General features: G+C 34.4%; 1 protein-coding gene across 1 annotated transcript in view; it reads left to right on the plus strand.

Moving 5' to 3' along the window:
- The first annotated feature begins 71 nt into the window (after positions 1-71).
- The window catches only part of LOC115888220 (sortilin-related receptor-like), a 33,271-nt gene continuing 11,330 nt past the window's right edge, over positions 72-22,012 (plus strand). Inside the window, exons 1-15 of the mRNA XM_030907852.1 lie at positions 72-429; positions 5,326-5,580; positions 6,625-6,786; positions 7,479-7,724; positions 13,164-13,426; positions 14,405-15,313; positions 15,410-15,628; positions 15,849-16,352; positions 16,604-16,866; positions 18,106-18,448; positions 18,991-19,266; positions 20,323-20,530; positions 20,668-20,831; positions 20,918-21,101; positions 21,725-21,952. Of these exons, the coding sequence (XP_030763712.1) occupies positions 190-429; positions 5,326-5,580; positions 6,625-6,786; positions 7,479-7,724; positions 13,164-13,426; positions 14,405-15,313; positions 15,410-15,628; positions 15,849-16,352; positions 16,604-16,866; positions 18,106-18,448; positions 18,991-19,266; positions 20,323-20,530; positions 20,668-20,831; positions 20,918-21,101; positions 21,725-21,952 (4,464 nt within the window). The 5' untranslated portion in view covers positions 72-189. The remainder of the gene's footprint in view (positions 430-5,325; positions 5,581-6,624; positions 6,787-7,478; positions 7,725-13,163; positions 13,427-14,404; positions 15,314-15,409; positions 15,629-15,848; positions 16,353-16,603; positions 16,867-18,105; positions 18,449-18,990; positions 19,267-20,322; positions 20,531-20,667; positions 20,832-20,917; positions 21,102-21,724; positions 21,953-22,012) is intronic.

A 22,012-nucleotide genomic window follows, 5' to 3' on the forward strand; every position in this document is an offset into this window, starting at 1 on the left:
TGCATCTACCACAGAATAAATGACGATCATTTGAATTTGACGTGAATTTGATGTTTGTTTGGCATCACTTTGGCATTTGACAGCCTTAACGCAGCAAAATCAAGTTTTGATCACGTTTGATACGTTTTTGTTTTCATATTCGTTCGCACAGCGCACAGCTGACGAGCGATATTGTACGTGTCTTTAAAAATGCACCAGAACAAATTCGTCTTTATATTTCTAATATACGCGCTGTATTTCGTGGTCAATACGAACGGCGACATCGAAAAACACATAAAAACTATACACGGCAATCGAGATCCGCCGGTCAATAGAATTTACGAGTTCATAGCGGAGGAATCTGACGATATATCCACGAATAATGGGGCCGAAAGATATAAACGAGCATCTCCTTCAGTACCTGATTCTGTAGTGGACCCATCTACTAAGGTAAGTTGGTAAATTTAGATTTTATTAGTCGAGTAAATACGCGTAGGGGAAATTATAAATTCAAAACGTAAAATACCTAGCCGTAGAATGACGTTTAAATTATTTATTGTTTTTATTATCAGTACAATCGGTTCAAGTGATATTATATTCTATTTACTTGTATATATCTTGCGTGAAATTTAACAAGAAACAAATTAAGTTATTGTGATTCATAATTTGCATTCTCCAATTGCGGTTTTTTTCTTATTTAAACAAATAATGCAAAGGTCAGTTTACAGAGATGTGATTAGTAATTGTACAAATCGTATCACAAGTCTTAACACATCCCGCATCACATATTAGGGGGCCACGCAATAGTAATGCACTTTATTACTATGAAATTAAATCAATTATATTTGATAAGCAGGCTTCCGGTGTTTCGTTTAATGCAAGATGAAATATACGTTTATATTTCACGTTGTTGGAGTCAGACATATCGATTTTGTCATATTTATCTTTGTTTATCTTTCGTATTTAATCTAGATACCATAAACAGATGCTTTCATCCTTTACTAGGTATTTAAAAATTAGCTAAAAATAGATTTTTTTTCTTTGTTTAAAAAAAAATATAGGTATTTTTAACAGGAATGATTAGATATTTTTAGTTGCATTCTAGTTGTTTCACTAATTATCATTCCTAATTGGCATTTGGTATACAGGGGGATCCATTGTTTCGAATAAGCTCTGTATTGGGTTTCCAATTTATAGTAATCTTATGGTAAATCTTTCGAAAATCTTTTTTATTATTAACTCTAAAGTACGACACTTTTATGCCTAAGCACAAAAGTACGAAAATTATATTATTAAACTGACAAAAAGTGTCAAATTCAACGAGCGTAAACATAGGTAGTTTCTCGATATATAATTTACAAGGTATTACATTTAAATCTTTTTATTTGGAACGTTTGACATTGTTTAAAAATTACTTGTGAACGTTTGAAAAAAATAGCATGTTCTGTTTGGAGTAGAAATGACTTTTTGTGCCTCGCCTGTAATGTCAAAAATTCTAGATCTATAATCTAGGCAATCTAGAATTATTGTTAATATCGATTAATGTCATATACCCTATGATCGAATAAAAACGGCGTCAGCGATGGCTATGAAATGAGGATCGATGACATTTCCCATATAATTTTACATATAAAATGACAGCGATCTTCATTTCGGAGCCATCGCTGACGCCGTTTTTATTCGATCAAACCGTATTTATTTTGCTGTTTTAAAATGTTAAAGAAGCACAAAATTTATAGTTAGCTTTTCCCTAGCATTGAACTAAATAAATTTTGTGCTTCCTTAACATATTAAAACAGCAACAAGGATGACGTTAAATAAAATTAATAATAAACATCTATACTTGACAAAATTTATTAGGAGCGATAATATCTGAAATATTTATGAGGTTTATTATTCTGGTTTAATCTTATATGGGAGGTATTTCAGAACACTGACTCACCCTGTATGTTTGCACTTATCAAAAAATGTACTTACTAAGCTAGTAAAATGTTTTGCGATAAAAATTTTTAAAAACCTATTGTTATAAAAATAGCTATTTGTTATGTTACGAGTTCTTTGTTGAAAAAAATATGTTTTAAACAGAAATAATTAAATATTATTAGGCTTTGCAGTCTAGTTATTTCACCAATTATAGCAAATTGGTATGTTACGGCATGCAAAAGTACACTTTTAATTAAATTTATTTATAAATATCATTTTTCAAATAATAATTTTGAAATAAAATCGATAGAAAATTTAAAACCTTTGAGGAAAATGATTGCTGTAATTTTATACTAGATAAATTTCTTTATGAATTTGAAAAATGTTAGATCTTTTATTCATTGGGATATTCCAGGATATTTATTTTATTTACCTAGCATTCTAAAAGATTTATTCTATATTTAGAAAGAAAAACAGCTTATTGTGGTTTGTTATAATAGGTGGAAATCTCCCAGAATTGCTCGATGAAATTATTAGGGATGTGATTTTTTCAATATATCGATAACTGTCGATATTTATCATCGATAGGATATAGAATAACAATAGGTGAGGATCAAAGGGTAGAAATAGACGGATTAATATGGAAAATGCCCCCGCGGCTTTTTTAACTCGCACTCAAAGGATCGATTTGGTGTCGAATCGAAATAATTCACCTAAATTTTTAGCTCGGTTTTTGAGATTTTCAAAAAAAAATGTTTTTTCAATTTTATTTTTATTTTTATAGTAAAATTCAAAATTAATTAATGATGTTTTTTTTCTAATTCTTAGAAGTCTGAGACATGAAAAAATAATATGATCATGATTCTTAAGCTTGATTTTCGTGCATCCGTTGTCCGACGATACGTTGATACGATATTAATTTTATTGGTAGAATTTAAAGACTTTGATTGGTTAGAAAATAACGCAGTTTTTAAATTTATTGCATTTTCATGCCTCCGTTTATCGGATATACGTTGGTGTTATTTTATATTTTCGTTTCCATAACGATTTTGCTATTTTACTTATATTTTTATTAAGGTTAGATTAAATTTGTCAAAAAAGCTCTGAAAAAAGTGTCAAAACGTCCGTTATCGTATGAACGGGTCCGTTGACGGGCTGAAGTAAAATATTTACGGATGAAAAGTGGCGCGAAAACGCTATGACCAATCAGAGCACCGTCGGACCAACGTACCAACGTAACGGATGCATGAAAATCAAGCTTTAAAGCCGGAGTCTCATGCATCCGAAATCCGATGACACGACGATCCGACGGTGCTCCTATTGGTCGAAATATTTTGACAACAATTTTTATCCGATAATTTTAACTAATCATCCGACGTCGTATAAAGTTAAATTTTGTTTAACTTTTGTACGATATCGTGTGTTTTTTAACCTCACTTTTTTAAAACATTTGTTTTTAAAAACAAGTTTAGTGGGAAGTGGGCAATTTCGGGATATTTGGCGAAAGTTATTTTTATAAGTGTTTCTCCAATAAAACATGACATGAATCTCTATTCAGCGCAGCAGAAAAATGTTAAAACTGTCAAATTTCGGAACGAACTTTCGGATGTATGTGACAGGCTTTTTTTATTTCACACGATAACTTCAAATTTCGGATGTCGTACCATCGGATTTCGGATGCATGAGACTCCGGCTTAAAGCCGGAGTCTCATGCATCCGGAATCAGATGACACGACGATCCGACGGTGCTCCTATTGGTCGAAATATTTTGACAACAATTTTTATCCGATAATTTTAACTAATCATCCGACGTCGTATAAAGTTAAATTTTGTTTAACTTTTGTACGATATCGTGTGTTTTTTAACCTCACTTTTTTTGAAAACATTTGTTTTTAAGTTACTAAACAAGTTTAGTGGGAAGTGAGCAATTTCGGGATATTTGGCGAGGAAGTTATTTTTATAAGCGTTTCTCCAATAAAACATGACATGAATCTCTATTCAGCGCAGCAGAAAAATGTCAAAACTGTCAAATTTCGGAACGAACTTTCGGATGTATGTGACAGGCTTTTTTTATTTCACACGATAACTTCAAATTTCGGATGTCGTACCATCGGATTTCGGATGCATGAGACTCCGGCTTAAAGCCGGAGTCTCATGCATCCAACTCAATATTTGACTGATCCGACAGTGCTCCTATTGGTCGAAATATTTTGACAACAATTTTTATCGGATAATTTTAACTAATCATCCGACGTCGTATAAAGTTAAATTTTGTTTAACTTTTGTACGATATCGTGTGTTTTTTAACCTCACTTTTTTTGAAAACATTGGTTTTTAAAATCAAGTTTAGTGGGAAGTGGGCAATTTAAGCCGGAGTCTCATGCATCCGAAATCCGATGGTACGACATCCGAAATTTGAAGTTATCCTGTGAAATAAAAAAGCCTGTCACATACATCCGAAAGTTCGTTCCGAAATTTGACAGTTTTGACATTTTTCTGCTGCACTGAATAGAGATTCATGTCATGGTTTATTGGAGAAACACTTATAAAAATAACTTCCTCGCCAAATATCCGAAATTGCCCACTTCCACTAAACTTGTTTTTAAAAACAAATGTTTTCAAAAAAAGTGAGGTTAAAAAACACACAGTATCGTACAAAAGTTAAACAAAATTTAACTTTATACGACGTCGGACGATTAGTTAAAATTATCGGATAAAAATTGGTGTCAAAATATTTCGGCCAATAGGAGCACCGTCGGATCGTCGTGTCATCGGATTTCGGATGCACGAGACTCCGGCTTTAAACGAAGGGGAGGAAAGAAAATTAAAATCTTAATTTTTTTAACCTTTGTGAAATATGTCACTCACTAAAAATCGTCAAAAAATATCTTTTATACTCCTTTACACTCAGGATTTTTTTAGAAGTGGTGGAACAATATGAAAAAAATTAAAAACTTATTTTTATTCTAAGATCTTCTGTTTTAACCAAAGGTTTTAACTAACTTGTTTAGTTTAAAAAAGTGCTTTGGAAAATATTTTTTCATTAAAAATACATCCTTGCCAGAAATAAACAAAGAATATTATAAAAAAATGAGTCCGAGTCAAAATTAATGTTCTTGCTTTATCGACAACGAAGTTACAGGGTAGTCAAAAGTGCCGCTAATACCCTCGAGAAAAGAATGGTACGGCTGTGTTCGAGATGGCGTACATGAACACATTCAGTTTCAAGATCCTGAATTTTTAAACTGAACTGAATTTTTTTGAAACCATGTTTATATGAATATTTTTTAAAATACGATTTTCCATGGCGTGTTAAAGGTATAATAATATAAAATGAAACTACACTCTAAAAAATAGATGTATAAAATTTATTTTGTGGTTTTTTATTGAAAAATATATAATAAATATTTATTTTTTCCACAGATTAATCATCTTAATGATACCCACAAACAGCTAATGGTACATTGGGTCGGAGAAAACAGCAAAGTGGTAATTTGTTTGGCCCGTGATCCGTCGTTCGGTCTTTTCGAGTACCAGCAAGTGAACCCATCGGCTGTTTACATCTCGTACGACGATGGCGACACCTATGTTAACCAAACCGACCAGTTCAAACTACCTGACAACACCACTTACGCAACGCTGGAGAAGTTCTACAATCATCCTCAATTCAACTCAATAGTTAGTGAATTTTTATGCGTATTTTATATACAGGGTGCAGGGTGTTTATTAAATTACAGTTACAGGGGTTGGAACTTAGCTTAACTACCGAAACTAGAGCAATATGAATAGAGAACTGGAAGAAATTGAAGCCATTGTCTCTGTTCATACTATCTTTACATTTATTAATTTTGACGCTCTCATATGCCTCTAATTGCCTGTAATTTGAGAATTAATTTTAAATTATTGATATTTATACAAGGTTCTTTTCAATATTTAGCAGGTCTGCCATAATATCTTATCCGACCCATATCAGAGAATATACAGATTATAAACTTATTGTCAAAAGCATTGTTTTTCGTGGTTCCAATTTTCGGAGTCGCTAGTTAGGTTACTAGTTTGCGCACAAGCACGCCCACTTATGGCCTCTAAAATTGTGCACAGCGCCTGACCGGCCTTGTGACCGGCGCAGTTATTACGCTGTTTAAACGGGAGTTTATTTTTGCGCACAAGAAAATTTACTCGTTTGCTCATCGTGATAAAAAACAATTTTCGTACCACGAATTAGGGACAAGATTTTTATCTGTATACTTATAGGATACCTAATCTGTGCCCATATGTTCTTTAAATCTAGTTAATATTGATCTTCTAGTTCGCCCAACATCTTTCTGATTAAGAATCTTTTATGATATATCCGACCTTCCCAGTGAAGGTGTTTCATCCTTTAGGATAACCTAATAATTGTTGTCTATTATTAGCACTATACACAAGTTTATAACTGACATTCTTAAAAAAAAATCGTTTTAAACCACGGGATAACTCTTTCAAACGGTATTGAAAAATGTTTTGACTATCTTTCAAGTGGAGGAAGATATGTCAAAATATTTTTCAGTATCGTTAATTTCTAGGAAAATGTAAAAAAATACCAAAAAAAATCACAGGCTGGTTTCTGGATTCAAAATAGGTGCACTTATTTAACACCCTGTATAATATATAGTGTTTATTAATTTTATAAACATGCCATCTATTATAATTTGTATAATTATATTAATAGCTGTTTTTTAGTTTGTGTTTACTGACATAAGACATAATATGCTGTACGTTACCACAAATCATGGAAAGGATTTCAACAGAATAGCACTGAATTTCACTCCAAGTGAATTGTCGTTTCATGAACTCAGCAAGACAACTTTCGTAATTTTGGACAGGAACGATACAGAGAACAAGGTAAAAACATACAATTAAGTTAAATATAGAATTAACAACAAAAAAATTCTTTTATAGGTACTGAATAATATTTCGTATGGTCGAAAAAAGTCGTTTAGTTGGCTTGGAAATGACGGCTATTGATATTTACCATAATATTTTATATATGAAATAACAGCGATCTTCATTTCCAAGCCAACTCTGACGCGGTTCTTTGTTTAATCATACAATATTAAATTGTTTAATGATAGCAATTCCGTATTATTAACGTAGTGTACCGAAAATCCATAAATCTACGGATTAATCCGTAGTTCTGGCAACACTGTCTGCGGCGACCACACATTCTTTTCTTTATCCGCTGCGCTGTAAAGTGTAAACCACTATAGGCGCAGAGCTAAACTAAATCTTGGAGATGTACCGGTGACGCCCGCTACATTTCGGATATATTTTGTGCCGCGAAATCGCGCATAAGGTTGCGCATCTTTTTATTTTTTCAATCAACAATAGACTGAAATGTTACGGTGTTGCCAAGAAATTTTCCCCACATTAAGGAATTTTCGTTTTTTTTATATTAGAAAATTCCAACTTTGTGTCGTATCAAACACAAAATGGCCAAGCAACGTTGCCAAAATGGTGAAAATTTCCCCAAATTTAGGGATTTTTTAGAAATACCAGCGCATAGAAATCTAAATGTATAAAATAATGAATTCTAGCTCTGGATAACCGAGGATTCCGGCAAAACGTTTCGAAGGGTGCACGAGTACGTCAAGGCTTGTTATTGGATCAAGGATGGCGACAGTCACAATCTGTTGGTTCAGAGAATGGAACCGGGACAGTCTACGACCATTTTGTACTCGAACGATCTGTTTCGGGGTCGCAGGAGTCGAATTTATGCCGCAAACGTTCAAGATTTCTTTCTCAAGAACGACTATATCTTCACCACGAGAAAAAACACAAAGGTAAGTAAATACTTCCTATTAAAATACAGGGTGGTCCGAACTGTATTCCGGAAACTTCGGCAGCATATTCTGTCGATAAAAATAAGTATAAAAGTTCATATAAATGTATGTCCTAAAATGCTTAGTTTCGGAGATACAGGGTGTAGAATTTTTTTTCCGATTTTTTCGTATAATTTCTGAAGTAACGTCAATATTTCGATGAAAATGGGTGTCCGAGAGTTTTTTAACATGAGAAATTTGATTTTGATGTCAATATCACTCCTACTTGTAGAGGGCGCCACCTACATATGTATTTTTTAACTGGTTTGAAGAGTAATAACTTTTCGTCCGTACCTGTATAAAACTACTGAGTAAAAAAATATACATTTACAACGTTTTTTACGTAGAAAAGGTCTCTTGGTAAAAATCGCTACGAGTAATGGTTCTCGAGATATTTGGAATCGAAATTAACAATATCTGTCGTCATTTACATCCATTAAACATGTTGACTAAATAGTTATTAGACTGAAATCATAAATTTTTAAATGATTTTGTGGCAAAAGTTCAACAGAAACTGTTTTATTATCATTTTTTCGAAGGAAAATTTATGATTAATTTAAAAAAATAAAAAGTTCCAATCCCAAATTTATATTTCAGTCAAATAACAATCTACCCGACATGTTTATTTTTTGTCAATAATGACATGTATTGACTATTTCCATTCTAAATATCTTGAGAATGGTTACTCGTAGCGATTTTTACCTATTTTGCATAAAAAATTACGGAAATGTATATTTTTTACCCAGTAGTTTTATAAAGGTACGGACGAAATGTTATTACTCTTCAAAACAGTTAAAACACATGTATGTGGCACCCCCTACAAATAGCAGTCATACTGGCATCAAAATCAAATTTCTCATCTCAAAAAATTCCCAGACACCAATTTTGATCTAAATATTGACATTACTTCGGAATTTATTAGGAAAAAATCGTAATAAATATGAAACTTCTACACCCTGTATCTCCGAAACTAAGTATTTTAGGACATACACTTATACGAACTTTTTTACTTATTTTTATCTGCAGAATATGCTGCCGAAGTTTCCGGAATACAGTTCGGACCACCCTGTATATAAAAACTGTTAAAATATAAAAACTGTTATTGAGTTCTTCAGTATTGAATGCGTATTTAATTTAAGTCAAACATTATTAAAAGTATGCTAAATTAACTTCTGCGAATTTATATTTGAACATGTATGTACGTGTATTTTTATAGCTTGAATATGTATATAAGCGCGAGCTAAATATGTTTACTGTTGTTTCATTGTTCACAATTAATTGTAAAATTGTTTGCAATCCGTTCTCTAGAGACGACAATGGAATAAATAAAAATATCCACCCCAACACCAACACCGACACATTGAAACTTTGAACTCGCCAAGCGCGATCGTTTTGTTGACATTCTATAAATAGCAACATTTTTTCACGGGTTTTATCTGATTAGCCTGACGTACTAGCTTTTTTATTTTAGTTATGTCGACAAGGAAAAAAACATTTTTCTGTTGTTTTATTGCAATAATTAAAAATAATAAGAATAAAGATGAATAGTAAAAAACTCTTTGTCATAAACCTGAAAATAAAATAAAATACAAATACCCACGATGTCTATACTTTTTTATATTGATTTCAGTTAATGAGTAACATTATCTGACCTAAGCCCGTGATGTTTTTGAAGATACTCAGTATTCCTGGAATTATCTGACCATTAAAATTATTTATTTGAATTATCCTGTGTACTTCCCCGATTTTTAAATTCCACTTAAAATAAAATTTCGTATAACACACTGTCGAGAAAAGTTAAAGCATCATAGTAACCTGCGAAATAACAATCCATGATATTTTCTATCAATTTATTTAGTAAAAATAGTTTATCGAAAACAGATTTATGTATAAAAAAATTTCAGTGATTGTCGTTTCAAAGATCACTGGGACGTCGTTTTTTTCAGTGTATTTTTATATCTTTCTTTCTTCAAAATTAAATTTCACAGTACGTCTCTTTGCTTTTGAACTAAATTTGACTATCAAAAAGATGTTTACATATATTATTGATATTTTATATATCTCGGTTATGAGTAATAATCTCTGAGTAAGCACGTGATGATGTGATTTATTCTTAGGATTTATTGTTAGGAAAGATGATATATAAATATTTTTGTAATTTAATATTAAAAATCAAATACCCATTTGTTCTCACTGATTTTTTCTAATAGGTTTTTACTTATAAATCAATATTTATAGCATATTATTCTCATACAAGTCTTACAAACTTTTTAATAAAAATGAACTCTTTTTATATGAAAAATAAATTAGAACTCCGATAGATATTTTATGATATTATTGAAGTGAAACTCAATAATAATTAAAAGCCGTAAAACACGACATGACCTTGACCATGCTTTGACACACGAGCTAGTGAGAAAAAAAGCGGTAACGATCGCGCAAACACCAAAAAACATTTGATTTAAAGTTAAGAAAAGCATTATAATAAACTTGATACTGTGCCTGGGTGCCAATATCTTCTAGTTGTGTGCTAGAAAGCAAATTTTTATGCATATTTTTATCGATAGGTTTGTAGCTTCTGAATAACGGTCTAGGTAAAGCATTTAGCTCATTTGATAACTCAGAATTAGAATAGTTAGAGTAAAGTAACTCGCATTTTCATTGGAGAATATCGTCATATTTATTTCCAACCAATAATCAACGAGGATATTCGTATAATTCTTTGAATAAGAAGACTAAGGAAGGAGCATATCAAAAATCTTAGGTACACCGCGATGGGCCTCAAATATGGCCGACTTAAATTCCGGTTTATCAGTGTCGTTCTAATTTTATTTAAAAAATGTAAAACTATGATGTAGGGTAGACGTGGGGTAGACTCAATAATTTGTTGTTTTATTTTACGTTGTGAATAAATGTTGGTAGTTATTAAAATTGTTATAAAAATATATAATTCTAATAAAAATAGATAAGTTATAATAAGTATTTATTAACACAAACATCCGATACGCTACTGAAGCAGGTAAGTCAAATTAACGTATTTAAATTCTTTGACATCTAATCTTTGACAAGTAATAAATAAAAGCTAAAATGCAAGAAAAATATATAATTTAGTTAATTTAAGTGAATTTCATAAATGATCGGTTTACTACACGTATGTATATTATAGAGTCACTTACTAAAAGTTGTTCCATTATTCCACTCGATTTTTGCCGAGATCTACCGCACGCTACACAACCAACTATTTTAGAGTCTTTTTCGATAAATCGCGATAGTGTCACTGTTAATTTAAGTTCTGCCACAATTTCCATCTAGATTTAGGACCTTTATACAACTATCAGTAGTAGAATAAATAATAAATAACATAAAATAAGCTCCGTAAAGACTGACAAATCCACAAAATTTCAAATCAAATTCAAATGTGTTAAATGAATCGTCAAACAGAACTGTCAAGGATCCCCACCCTAGAGTGCTTTTTCCGCCCACCATGCATGAATACATGGATAGCATTATGCTCCTTCCTTAGTCTTCTTATTCAAAGGTATAATTCAACAAAATTGTTGGTTGGGTTTAAATTTTTTTCTCTTCTTAAATAAATTTAAACGTTAACATTATTAGGCATTTGCATAAATGTGTGTATTTTGGGCGGTATTCCACAAAATTTGCAGGCTATTGATGAAACAGAAAATGTACAGGGTGGGTCAAATTCGACGCTTTTAAATGGAAACACCCTTTTCTATAGGAGCTAGACGAAAACTAATATCGGTGTCTGGAGCTCAATTTTGATCAAAAACATGATGGTGAAAACCGCACATCAATATCAGTTACCGTTTCGGAGTTACGGGGTGTTTTTCAAAAATGAGCATTTTCAACAAATCACTGTAACTTTTTTGCTATGGAAAATTTTGTATTTCTATGAAAACATTTCCAAAGCACCTTTTTACGTAGAATTTAATGGTTTGAGTATAATTTTGTTTAAATTAATAATTTAAGAGTTATCAACAGAAAAATTGATTTTTTATTTGGGACACCCTCTATATTTTTAATTAACTGAAAAGAATTTAAAATTGCCTTTCCAAAAATATAGCACACTTGATATTTTGTTATAATCATAATATAATATATAAATACAGAATTTTTAAAAGTTCGCCACTTTTAACTAGTAGGCTTTGGACCCCTTATTGATGATATTGCCCTTAATGGAACTCGAAAACATATTTTTCCAGCAAGACGACACACCGCCTCGGAACGCTGAAGTTATCAGCAAATTTTTGCAGCCAATTTCAAGAATAATTGAATAGCTAACCAAGATCCCAGCCGTTGGCCGTCGACGCCGGCTGACTTAGTGCTCATGGATCTAATCCTATGAAGGTTCCTTATTCTTCTGTATAATCTAGACAAGAATTAGAAATACTTAGCAGTTATTTGAGGGTATCTTTCACCCCCACTGAGTTAATGAATTCCGCGAGAAATGTTCAAAAACTACCCCGTCTTTCCATAATAGAAGACGGTCGATATGTCTAACACTTGTAGCAAAATCTCATGTCTTGGTTTGCTATTTATTTTTATTGTTATTAGATATAGTTTAAATGTGTTGATGTTGGTTAAATATATTTTAAATTGTTATAAAATTCTGCATCTCTCGTAGCAAATATTATTTTCGTTTTAACTGATGCTCACAGTTAGAATTTTTTTGCAATACAGCCGGTTCCGTTTAAAGCCTACTTATTTAAAGCGGGCGAATTTTTATATACTCTATATCTCAAAGAGGAATCGAGCAAAATATCAAGTGTGTTATATTTTTGGAAAGGTAATTTTAAATTCTTTTCAATAAACTAAAAATATACAGGGTGTCCCATATAAAAAATCAAATTATTAATTTTAAAAAAATTATACTTACACCATTAAATTCTACGTAAAAAGATGCTTTGGAAATGTTTTCATAAAAATACAAAATTTTCCATAGCAAAAAAGTTACAGCTATTTGTTAAAAATGCATATTTTTGAAAAACACCCCGTAACTCCGAAACGGTAACAGATATGCGATTTTCACCATCATGTTTTTGACAAAAATTGAGCTCCAGACACCGATATTAGTTTTTGTCTTCTATAGAAAAGGGTGTTTCCATTTAAAAGCGTCGAATTTGACCCACCCTGTACAGATTACCAGAAATAAATTGAAAATAACGTTTATATTAAAACGGCATTATATGTCCCTTTTTCAAACATGTTCTTCAAATCCTCCAATTTAATAGCTGTTAGTAAGAAGTTTCTAATATGCGCACATATAGTATACAGAAATTTTTTTAATCTGTCCTCTTTCTAATCTTCCGTTAGAAAACATTTGTTTCATATATTATGAAGAGATCACTATAGTCGTCATTGATCACTTTTTCTTTAAAGGGCGACTTGGAGCTATACCTCTCTTACAAGCTAGGCAGACAGTTGCCTTGCGTCTTCGACACGTCTCTGAACATGAGAAACTTCTTTGTAGCTGACGTAAACAACAACAGGGCCTTGGTAGCTGCAAGTCACGCGGAAAACAGCTCGAATCTCTATGTCTCTGACAATCTCAATGGCAAAAATGGTAAAATATACTTCACTCTTTCCCTGGATGATATTTTTGCGTTCTTCCCAAATAGCACTTGGCAAGGGACATGGCTTCAGTAAGTACCTATGGTCTGTTCAATTTTAAAATATTTATAATTATACTAAGTATTTTTCTCAGTATTTTTTATACCGTGCTGGCAACTGTTACTTTTGGGTCGGTATTTACATGTGTTGAAGTAAATCGCATAGGGATCTTATTAAGTCGGAGTGAGAGAAATGCGACGGTGTGCTGTTGCGGCGTTGCCGGTACGCCTTTCCCTATCAAGTAAAGTAAAATAACGATCGCAAACCGCTTATTTTTAAAAGACTTTTTTTGAAAAGATAACTAGATAAAATCATTAGACATCTTTCTAAGCATCTGAAATGGAATTATGAGGATATCGTTAAGGTGTCATTTTTTTATAACGAGAAAACATCAGCATAGCAATTTTCAGCAATCGTGTAATTTTTTTATTGATAAAGATTTTCACATACTGTCTACGAAGAAAATACAGCAGAAATATTAAGAAAGTTTTTGAAAAACTACAATCAATTATTTCTAATAGATTTCGAGATATCGATTTTTGAATTCAGAGTTCTAATAGCGCGACCACTGTCGAACACCAACTCAGTTTCACTTATTTTTACCAAAAATGCAAGTGTTTCTAGCTTGCACTTAAAATTTTTCAAGTTATAGGGAAAATTACAACGACTCGTTAATAAATAAACAAATAAAGTATCACGAGACGTAATTAAATCGTGAAGCTGAACGCATGATGTACACCTCTCCCTAGAACTTTAAGTACTGACAGAGGTACTGATTGGGTCGACCTGTTAACTGCGACAAATCTGCTATATCCCCTTCCACGTCTCTTAGCAATGTGCACAGTTTCTCGGTTTATTTCATATGTTTGGCAACGTGTTTACTGTTCTCTCTTTGTTCAGTACATTATAAACGCATTGTACTCTTCTTACATATGGAAATCTCGACCCAAGACTAACCTTTGCCAGCCCTTAGTATAAGGTTATATAAAGGTTTTATTTTCCTCTTTTAGTCACATATCCGAGGACCCATTTGTCGACATCTACAAAGTCGAAGGTCTCGCAGGCATCTACATAGCCTCGAGAGTAGTCTCGCGCATTGATAACAACAACCTAGGCCCCCAACACCTCGGTTCTGTCATAACTTTTGATAGTGGCGCCACCTGGCGACCGATACAACCCCCCGCAGTTGACGTAGAAGGCCAAAGCACTAGTTGCCTACCTTCAAGAGGCTGTTCATTACATTTAAGCCAGAAATTCAGTCAGCTTTATCCCGAAAGCAGATCTGTCAGTATCCTGTCAAGCGAGTCGGCTCCAGGTGTCATTATAGCTACCGGCGTGCTTGGAAACAACCTCAAAGGGCATTACGGAGTGTATATTAGTGTTGATGCGGGCTTAACATGGAGACAGATACTTAGAGAGTTGTATTTCTTCAATATGGGCGATCACGGAGGTGTAATTTCCGCTGTGAGGTATTTCAAAAGTATTTTTTCGACCAGGCACATCCTGTATTCGATCGACGAAGGTGAAACGTGGAACCACACGATATTTCACGACGAAGAGATCAAATTATACGGACTTATGACGCAGCCAGGCGAAAATACGACAGTGTTTACCATGTTCGGATCGCTGCCTCAAGAACACAAATGGATCATAGTGAAAGTCGATTTTGCCAACGTTTTTAAGTCAGTGTGCAAAGCTGATGACTATAAAATGTGGTCGCCAAGTCAGACTGAAGAGAATCGTAGTTACATCCCGTGTATTCTTGGGGAACAGACGGTGTATCAGAGAAAGGTACGTCATACAAACTGTCTTAACGGTAAAGACTTTGTCAGGATGGTGTCGAAGAAGCCTTGCGATTGTGATGTCCTCGATTTCGAGTGCGATTATGGCTTTAGTAAAGTGGCCGAGAAGATTCCAAGGTAAGGATGGGTAAATGTATCGATATAATTTTCAAAAACGTATCGATATTTCTACAAATATCGATATTTTTTGAAAACGCACATCCCTATCTTTAGGTGTATCGTCGATAAGAAGCTGCAGTCTTACGATCCCTACAAACCTCCTGCTGACTGCGTTCCCGGAGGATTTTACACCAGAACCAAAGGTTACAGGAAGATTTCGGGGGATAAATGCGTCGACGGCTTCGAACGACATTATTTGCCCGATGTCGTGCCCTGTCCCTTCAAAGAAGCAGACGATTTCCTTCTATTCGCTCAAAGAGAGGTCATTTCTAGGTAAGTCGGTAGATATTTTTTCCACACGTTCAATACTAAGTTTTTTAGTAACATATCTGCTTTTGTGTTATTAAATAATATATATTATTTGACACTGCATGTCAATTTATGACATGCGTGCTGTAAGTGTGTTTAAGGTTCATCTAGAGAAATGAAACTTTAAATAAATCAAAAGTTTTCAATCTGTTTCATTGGAGCCTTCTGTATAATTTCTTTCCAGGTATAATCTAGTAACAGGCGTGATGGAACCTTTACCAATCAAAAACCTGAAAAACGTGATCGCCATAGACTTCGACATGGAGAACAACTGCGTTTACTGGGCCGACATCAATCTCGACACCATCAACCGTCAGTGCTTCTCGAACGGCAGTAAACTCGAAACTCTAGTCTCCCACGACCTAGCGTCCATCGAAGGCATGGCCTACGACTGGATATCCAAGACTCTGTACTTCGTGGATGGCACCAGAGCTAAAATAGAGCTGATAAGGACCGATATCAACCATAGTGGTAGAATGAGGAAGACTATCTTGGACGGAAGTATTCTTAAGAAGCCTAGAGGTATCGCCCTTCACCCTCAAGCGGGTTATATGTTTTGGACTGATTGGTCCGCCGAGAATCCTTCGATAAACAGAGCTAATCTAGATGGGACTAACAACATGACGTTGTGTGGAAAAGATAAAGTTGAATGGCCCAATGGAATAACTGTGGATTACATGGCTAACAGGTAAGAAAAAAGAACTGTTAAAAAAAATTAATGTTAGTTACTAAATTAATTATCAATAAATAATTAATTCTCTAATTAATTAGCTTACTAATTAATTAATTCAATAATTAATTAGCTTAATGATTAATTTAATAATTAATTAACTTAATAATTAACTTAAAAATGATTTAACAATTAATTAATTTAACAATTAATTAATTTATTTAATAATTAAATAAATTAAAATTTATTTTTTTAAAATTTTTATTTAGGATCTACTGGGTGGACGCGAGGAAAGACTACATAGGCAGCTCGGATCTACATGGAGATGGATTCCAAAGAGTGGTGCACGACGCTGACGTAGTGTCCCACCCTTTCGCAGTGGCGGTGTTCAAGAGCGTGCTGTACTGGGACGACTGGAAAAAGAACGCCATCTACAGTAGCGACAAGGACATCTACAAAGGCGTAGACGTGGTAGTGAAAGACTTGGCGGGCTTGATGGATCTGAAAGTGTATGGTCATGGAATTCAGTTTGGTTAGTAATTATTTACAATCTTTGAACTTTAATAGTATTATCTATGTATTTGTTCATTTCCTGAATGGTGGTATCAATACCACCATTCAATGAAACAACTAATTTTAATTAAGATTGCGTCTATTACTAATTTTATATTAATGCATTAGAGATTGAAGCAACGTCATAGAAATACCGTCTTTTGCAAGAATCAAAACGTGATCAACTTGAGTGACAAGCGATGGCGGCAGCGCTGCCAAATTGTGATGGATTTATGAGATGAATCTTAATTTAAAATTGACAAACGATATAATTATTATATCATTTTTTAAAGATGTTTACGTTTTATTTTTAATTTAATAACTAATATTTTAGTAATTAATTGATCTATTTGTTTTATAGCTTATTTTACTTATTACATATTGATAAAAACTAGTCCATTATGAAGATTGTTCTAAGCGTTATTATGAGTTATTTATTTATTTATTGATGTACATCTTACAACGCCATAAGTGGTAACAAGTAAGAGGGTGCTATTATTGCACAAACTAATAATCACAGAATTTAATAAAATCTAACTTGGAAGTGGTATAATGTGCTTATCAATAAAAACTTCTCTGACTGCAGTTAAGGGTAATAAAGGACCTTTATTGTCATGTTCTCGTTCAAAATAGTTTATCAGGGAAGCTACAAACTTTTGGCTTCAACTGTTTTTGGCATATTTTCAACACTCAAACTTCAAGAAATGCAATACAAAAACTCGAAAATTTAGTTCTTAAAAGAACTGTTTGTGCTTAAAAGTACAATGTTTAAGAAAAAAACTAAAAAATAGGCAAAAAAACGAGAATTGCTCACAAAGATTCAACAACAACACAATATTAGACAAAATAATGACTGCGATTAGGATAATTATTGTTAAATAATAAATGACAATGTTGCTGAACACGGCGCAATGTGACCAACAAAGCGATAATAAAATTCTGTTTAAACTAATTTTTGCAGCTTTAATCTAAATAAAATATCTGTTACAATCATTTGCTCTATGAAGTAAAATGAAGAGCTGCTCGGTATCTTAAATTATACAACATATTTAAACATTTGTGCCAAAATTTCATTTAGTAAGGTTTATAGATTTTAGTGTCAATGGCGATATGATTGATGATGTGCATCGGAAAATGTTTTGCGATTACCGTATAGCATATATAACGTAGAACTGGATATTAAGACTGTGCGTCAGCTACTTATTGTTTTTCTCCCTAGGTAAGAACGCCTGCGCCAACGCCTCCTGCCCCTACATCTGCGCCGGCCTGCCCAAGAACCGGCACGCCTGCCTCTGTCCCGACGGCATGATCGCCGACAAGGAAGGGTGCCTGTGCCCGGGCGGCGCGGCGGCCCTGGCCAACGGCACCTGTCCCTCCGTGGGCAGCTCGTGCAGCGCCGACCACTTCGCCTGTGGCAACGGGCTGTGCGTGCCCAAAGGCTGGCGCTGCGACGGTGAGGACGACTGCGGCGACTACTCGGACGAAGCGAGGTGCGGCTCGCAAACGTGCCCGCCTAGTTTCCACGTGTGCGGGGACGGCAAGTGTTTGCCGCACTATTGGAGGTGAGTATTTCCGAATTTTGTGGATTCTTTTCCTAGATCATACTAAGGTCTGGCAAAGGTTAGTCTTGGGTCGAGATTTCCATATGTAAGAAGAGTACAATGCGTTTATAATGTACTCAACAAAGGTTGGCAAGGTCTGGTTTGGGGTGCCGATTTTCGTGTGTACGAAGAATACAGTAAATACGCTCAGTACAATAATATACAGGGTGTTATAAAAGAACGTGCCATCTTTTGTGAGGAGATTCCTCTCGTAAAAATAAGAGTTATTTTATTAATATTAACATAGGTCCGATTCTGATTTGTTTCTATTCTGTTCTTTGTAGACTTTCTGTTCTTTGTGAGCTACAGATTTATTATAATTTTCTTCCGAGTTCTTTTAGCGATTCGAATGAAATTTTGTGGGTAAAAATTACTCTAAGTTCAACATATTTTAATGCTAAAAAAGTGTCGACGTATTCATCAGGGACGGCTTCCTTAAATAGCTGTACAGATTATATACGTTTTGGGCCGTGTTTTAACCGTGTTAGTTATTTGTTTGACAGATGCGACTATGACGTGGACTGCAACGACGGGTCCGACGAGCTGAACTGCCCCCGGCAGAACTGCACCGAGTCCCAGTTCGCGTGCGAGAACGGCCGCTGCATCTCGAAGAACTGGCGCTGCGACGGCGAAAACGATTGCAGGGATAATTCGGACGAGCGCAACTGCGATCCGGCCCAACCCACCACCTGCAAGGGCGAGGACGAGTTCCAGTGCAAGAGCGGCGCGGTCACCTGCATTCCCAGCACGTGGAAATGCGACAACGAATCGGATTGCCGGTAAGTGTTTTATTGAGACGTTTATCTATCATTAAGAGAGTAGGGATGTTCGATTTAAATCGATTCTTCGGAAAATCGATGTTTTGACATGCGATTGCCAATTTTTTGATTCGATTAATCTAGAATCGATTCTTTTAGATCGAGATCGATTCGTTATGCAACCCGAATTTTTTCCTCAATTTCAAAAGATATAATTAATTACGTAATAACAAGAAATTAATCTACACTCAACAGAAGCCATTTTATTTTGGTTTGTTTTTTAGGTTTTAAAGTTTTACGTTACACTGTTATCTAAAGACAATTTGCTTGCTGTTGTATTATTCAGAATTATACTGTATTTTGTTTTATAATTTGTGTCTTTGTGTATAAAAAAGTCATAAAAAATAGAAATATATTTTATAATTTATTGCGAAAATGGAAAATCAGAGTCAACAATTGAATTAAAAAATAGATTGGTTGTCACAAAGATCGATTTTTTAGCTTGCGATTTTTCTTGTATCGATTCGCGATTATTTGATCTAGATCGATCCAAAAAAATCGATTCGTTTACAGAATCGCACATCCCTATAAAAGAGTAGAAAAATATAGATCATAACATATATATACCACTTTTATATATTTTCTTTTAATCAAAATATTTTAGGAGAAAAAAAATTAATTATAAATATATAAACTTACATCAACAAAACTCACCTCCTTAACAGCACTTAAGAGACATAAAGGGCCATTATTACCACTTTCCCGTTCGAAATATTCTAATAAGGTTGCGATGAGTTTTTTGCTACGGCTATTAAGCTATTTTGTACACTTTGCACTAAAAGAAGTTCTAAAAAGAACAATGTTCGACTGCAAAATGACTTTTTTGCCTCCACATTTTGTGCCAATCAAAGGTACAGCCTCACCGCAAAAAGTGTAATTTTTACTCCTAATAAAACAATATACTATTGTTTGACCACTGACATAGAGCTATATGGAGGGTTCAGAATCCAATAATTTATTAGACTTTTTGGAAGGGATAGGACAGCCTGTATATTTATCCAAGAAATTCTGTTGTAGCGATGGTTCTGACGAATTCAACTGTTCGAATAACACGTGCACGGAGAACCAGTTCTCGTGCGGTCCGCCCAACAACCGGTGCATCTTTAGCACGTGGGTCTGCGATGGAGATAAAGATTGTCCAGATGGCAAGGACGAAATGAACTGTACCGATAACTTGCCCAAACCCGAACCTCCCAAACCATCAAACGACGGATTTTATTCCAAGGTAAGACCTAAACGCTCGGTGTCTCAAGCGTATCACAAACAGAAACTACCAGGGGGACTCTTCATAGACCTTTACTACTATAGCTGACTGACACCTATACGACTCAACATATTTCTATATAAATTATGACTTTTTAGAATGGTACTTGTCAAGAATGGATGTTCCGTTGTCGCAATCAGCGCTGTATACCCTTCTGGTGGAAATGTGACGACGTGGATGACTGTGGAGACGGCAGCGATGAGGAAGGATGTACCAAACCCGTTCCTTTACCACCAGTACTCCAACCCTCTACAACAGCAAAGTAAGTAAAATTTCAAAACTTAAAAATGATTTTTTACGTGAAATTTAAACATATTTTAAAAAAGTATTCTCTGTTAATCGTTTTAGACCATACTTATGCAAAAACAACCAATTCCAATGCTGGACGGGTCAGTGTATATTGAATGCTTGGCTTTGCGATGGTAGTTTTGACTGTCCAGGCGGAGAAGATGAACAACACTGCGAAGGCACCAAGAACAACTGTTCCGAACCGGGTCAGTTCAGGTGTAGAGACGACGGCAGCTGTATAGCGGTAAGTGTCGATTGGAATGCTTGTCAAAATATATAATTGTTTTGGGTCGCGACCGTTTTACGCGATCTGGCGCTGCTGTAGCGGTTGCTAACAACAGCCGCAAACAAAAACAGAAAAAAATTTCTCTTGTCAAAGTCAGAATCTTTAAAAATTATAAAATCTTTGAAAATTTAAACCACCCTCATTGAAAACATTCCGAAAAGTGTTTAAAGCGTCCATTTTCAAAGTAACTATTGCTATCTTGTGAGTTTAATTTAAATTTTATTTACTCAAACTCGTGATAATTGTAAAAAAGCGGCATTACAAACTTTAAAAACTGTGCTGTGAACAGCAAAAATCGTGGATCGTGGCATAACGTCGGTTTCCAATGTTTCATAGGTATTTCATACATGTCCTCATATAAAATAAAGTTTCTTGTGACATAATTCCGGAAAAAGCCAAACCGCTCCGAAATTATAAAAAGCTTTGGGTCGCGACCGTTGCCAGAATAGCGCCAAATAGTATTTACATTGTCCTTATGGGTACTTTTCAATATAAACTTGTTATTTATCTATGTTCTACAAGTTCGACTCTAGACTTAAAGATGATGGACTTTACATATATTTTTCGAATTTCCATTTCAGATGTCCGAAGTATGCGATGGCAAACCTGACTGCCCCGACAAATCCGATGAGCTTTCCTGTTTGGAGCAGTACGTTCCCAACGAACCAGCTACTCCTAGCTGCAATCTGGGGTACTTCCCCTGCGACGGGGGCAGTTGCTATCCCTTGGCGCTCATGTGCGACGGCAACAACGACTGTCGCGACCTCTACGATGAAAAAGACTGCTCCAAGAGAACCAAAGTTTATCAAGTAAGAGAGAGGGTTATTTAATAATAACGTAATAGATTACGCATAAACCACTAAAAACTA

This window comes from Sitophilus oryzae, unplaced genomic scaffold (assembly GCF_002938485.1).
Source record: "Sitophilus oryzae breed Bouriz unplaced genomic scaffold, Soryzae_2.0 scaffold_690_pilon_pilon, whole genome shotgun sequence".
Taxonomy (NCBI): Eukaryota; Metazoa; Arthropoda; class Insecta; order Coleoptera; family Curculionidae; genus Sitophilus; species Sitophilus oryzae.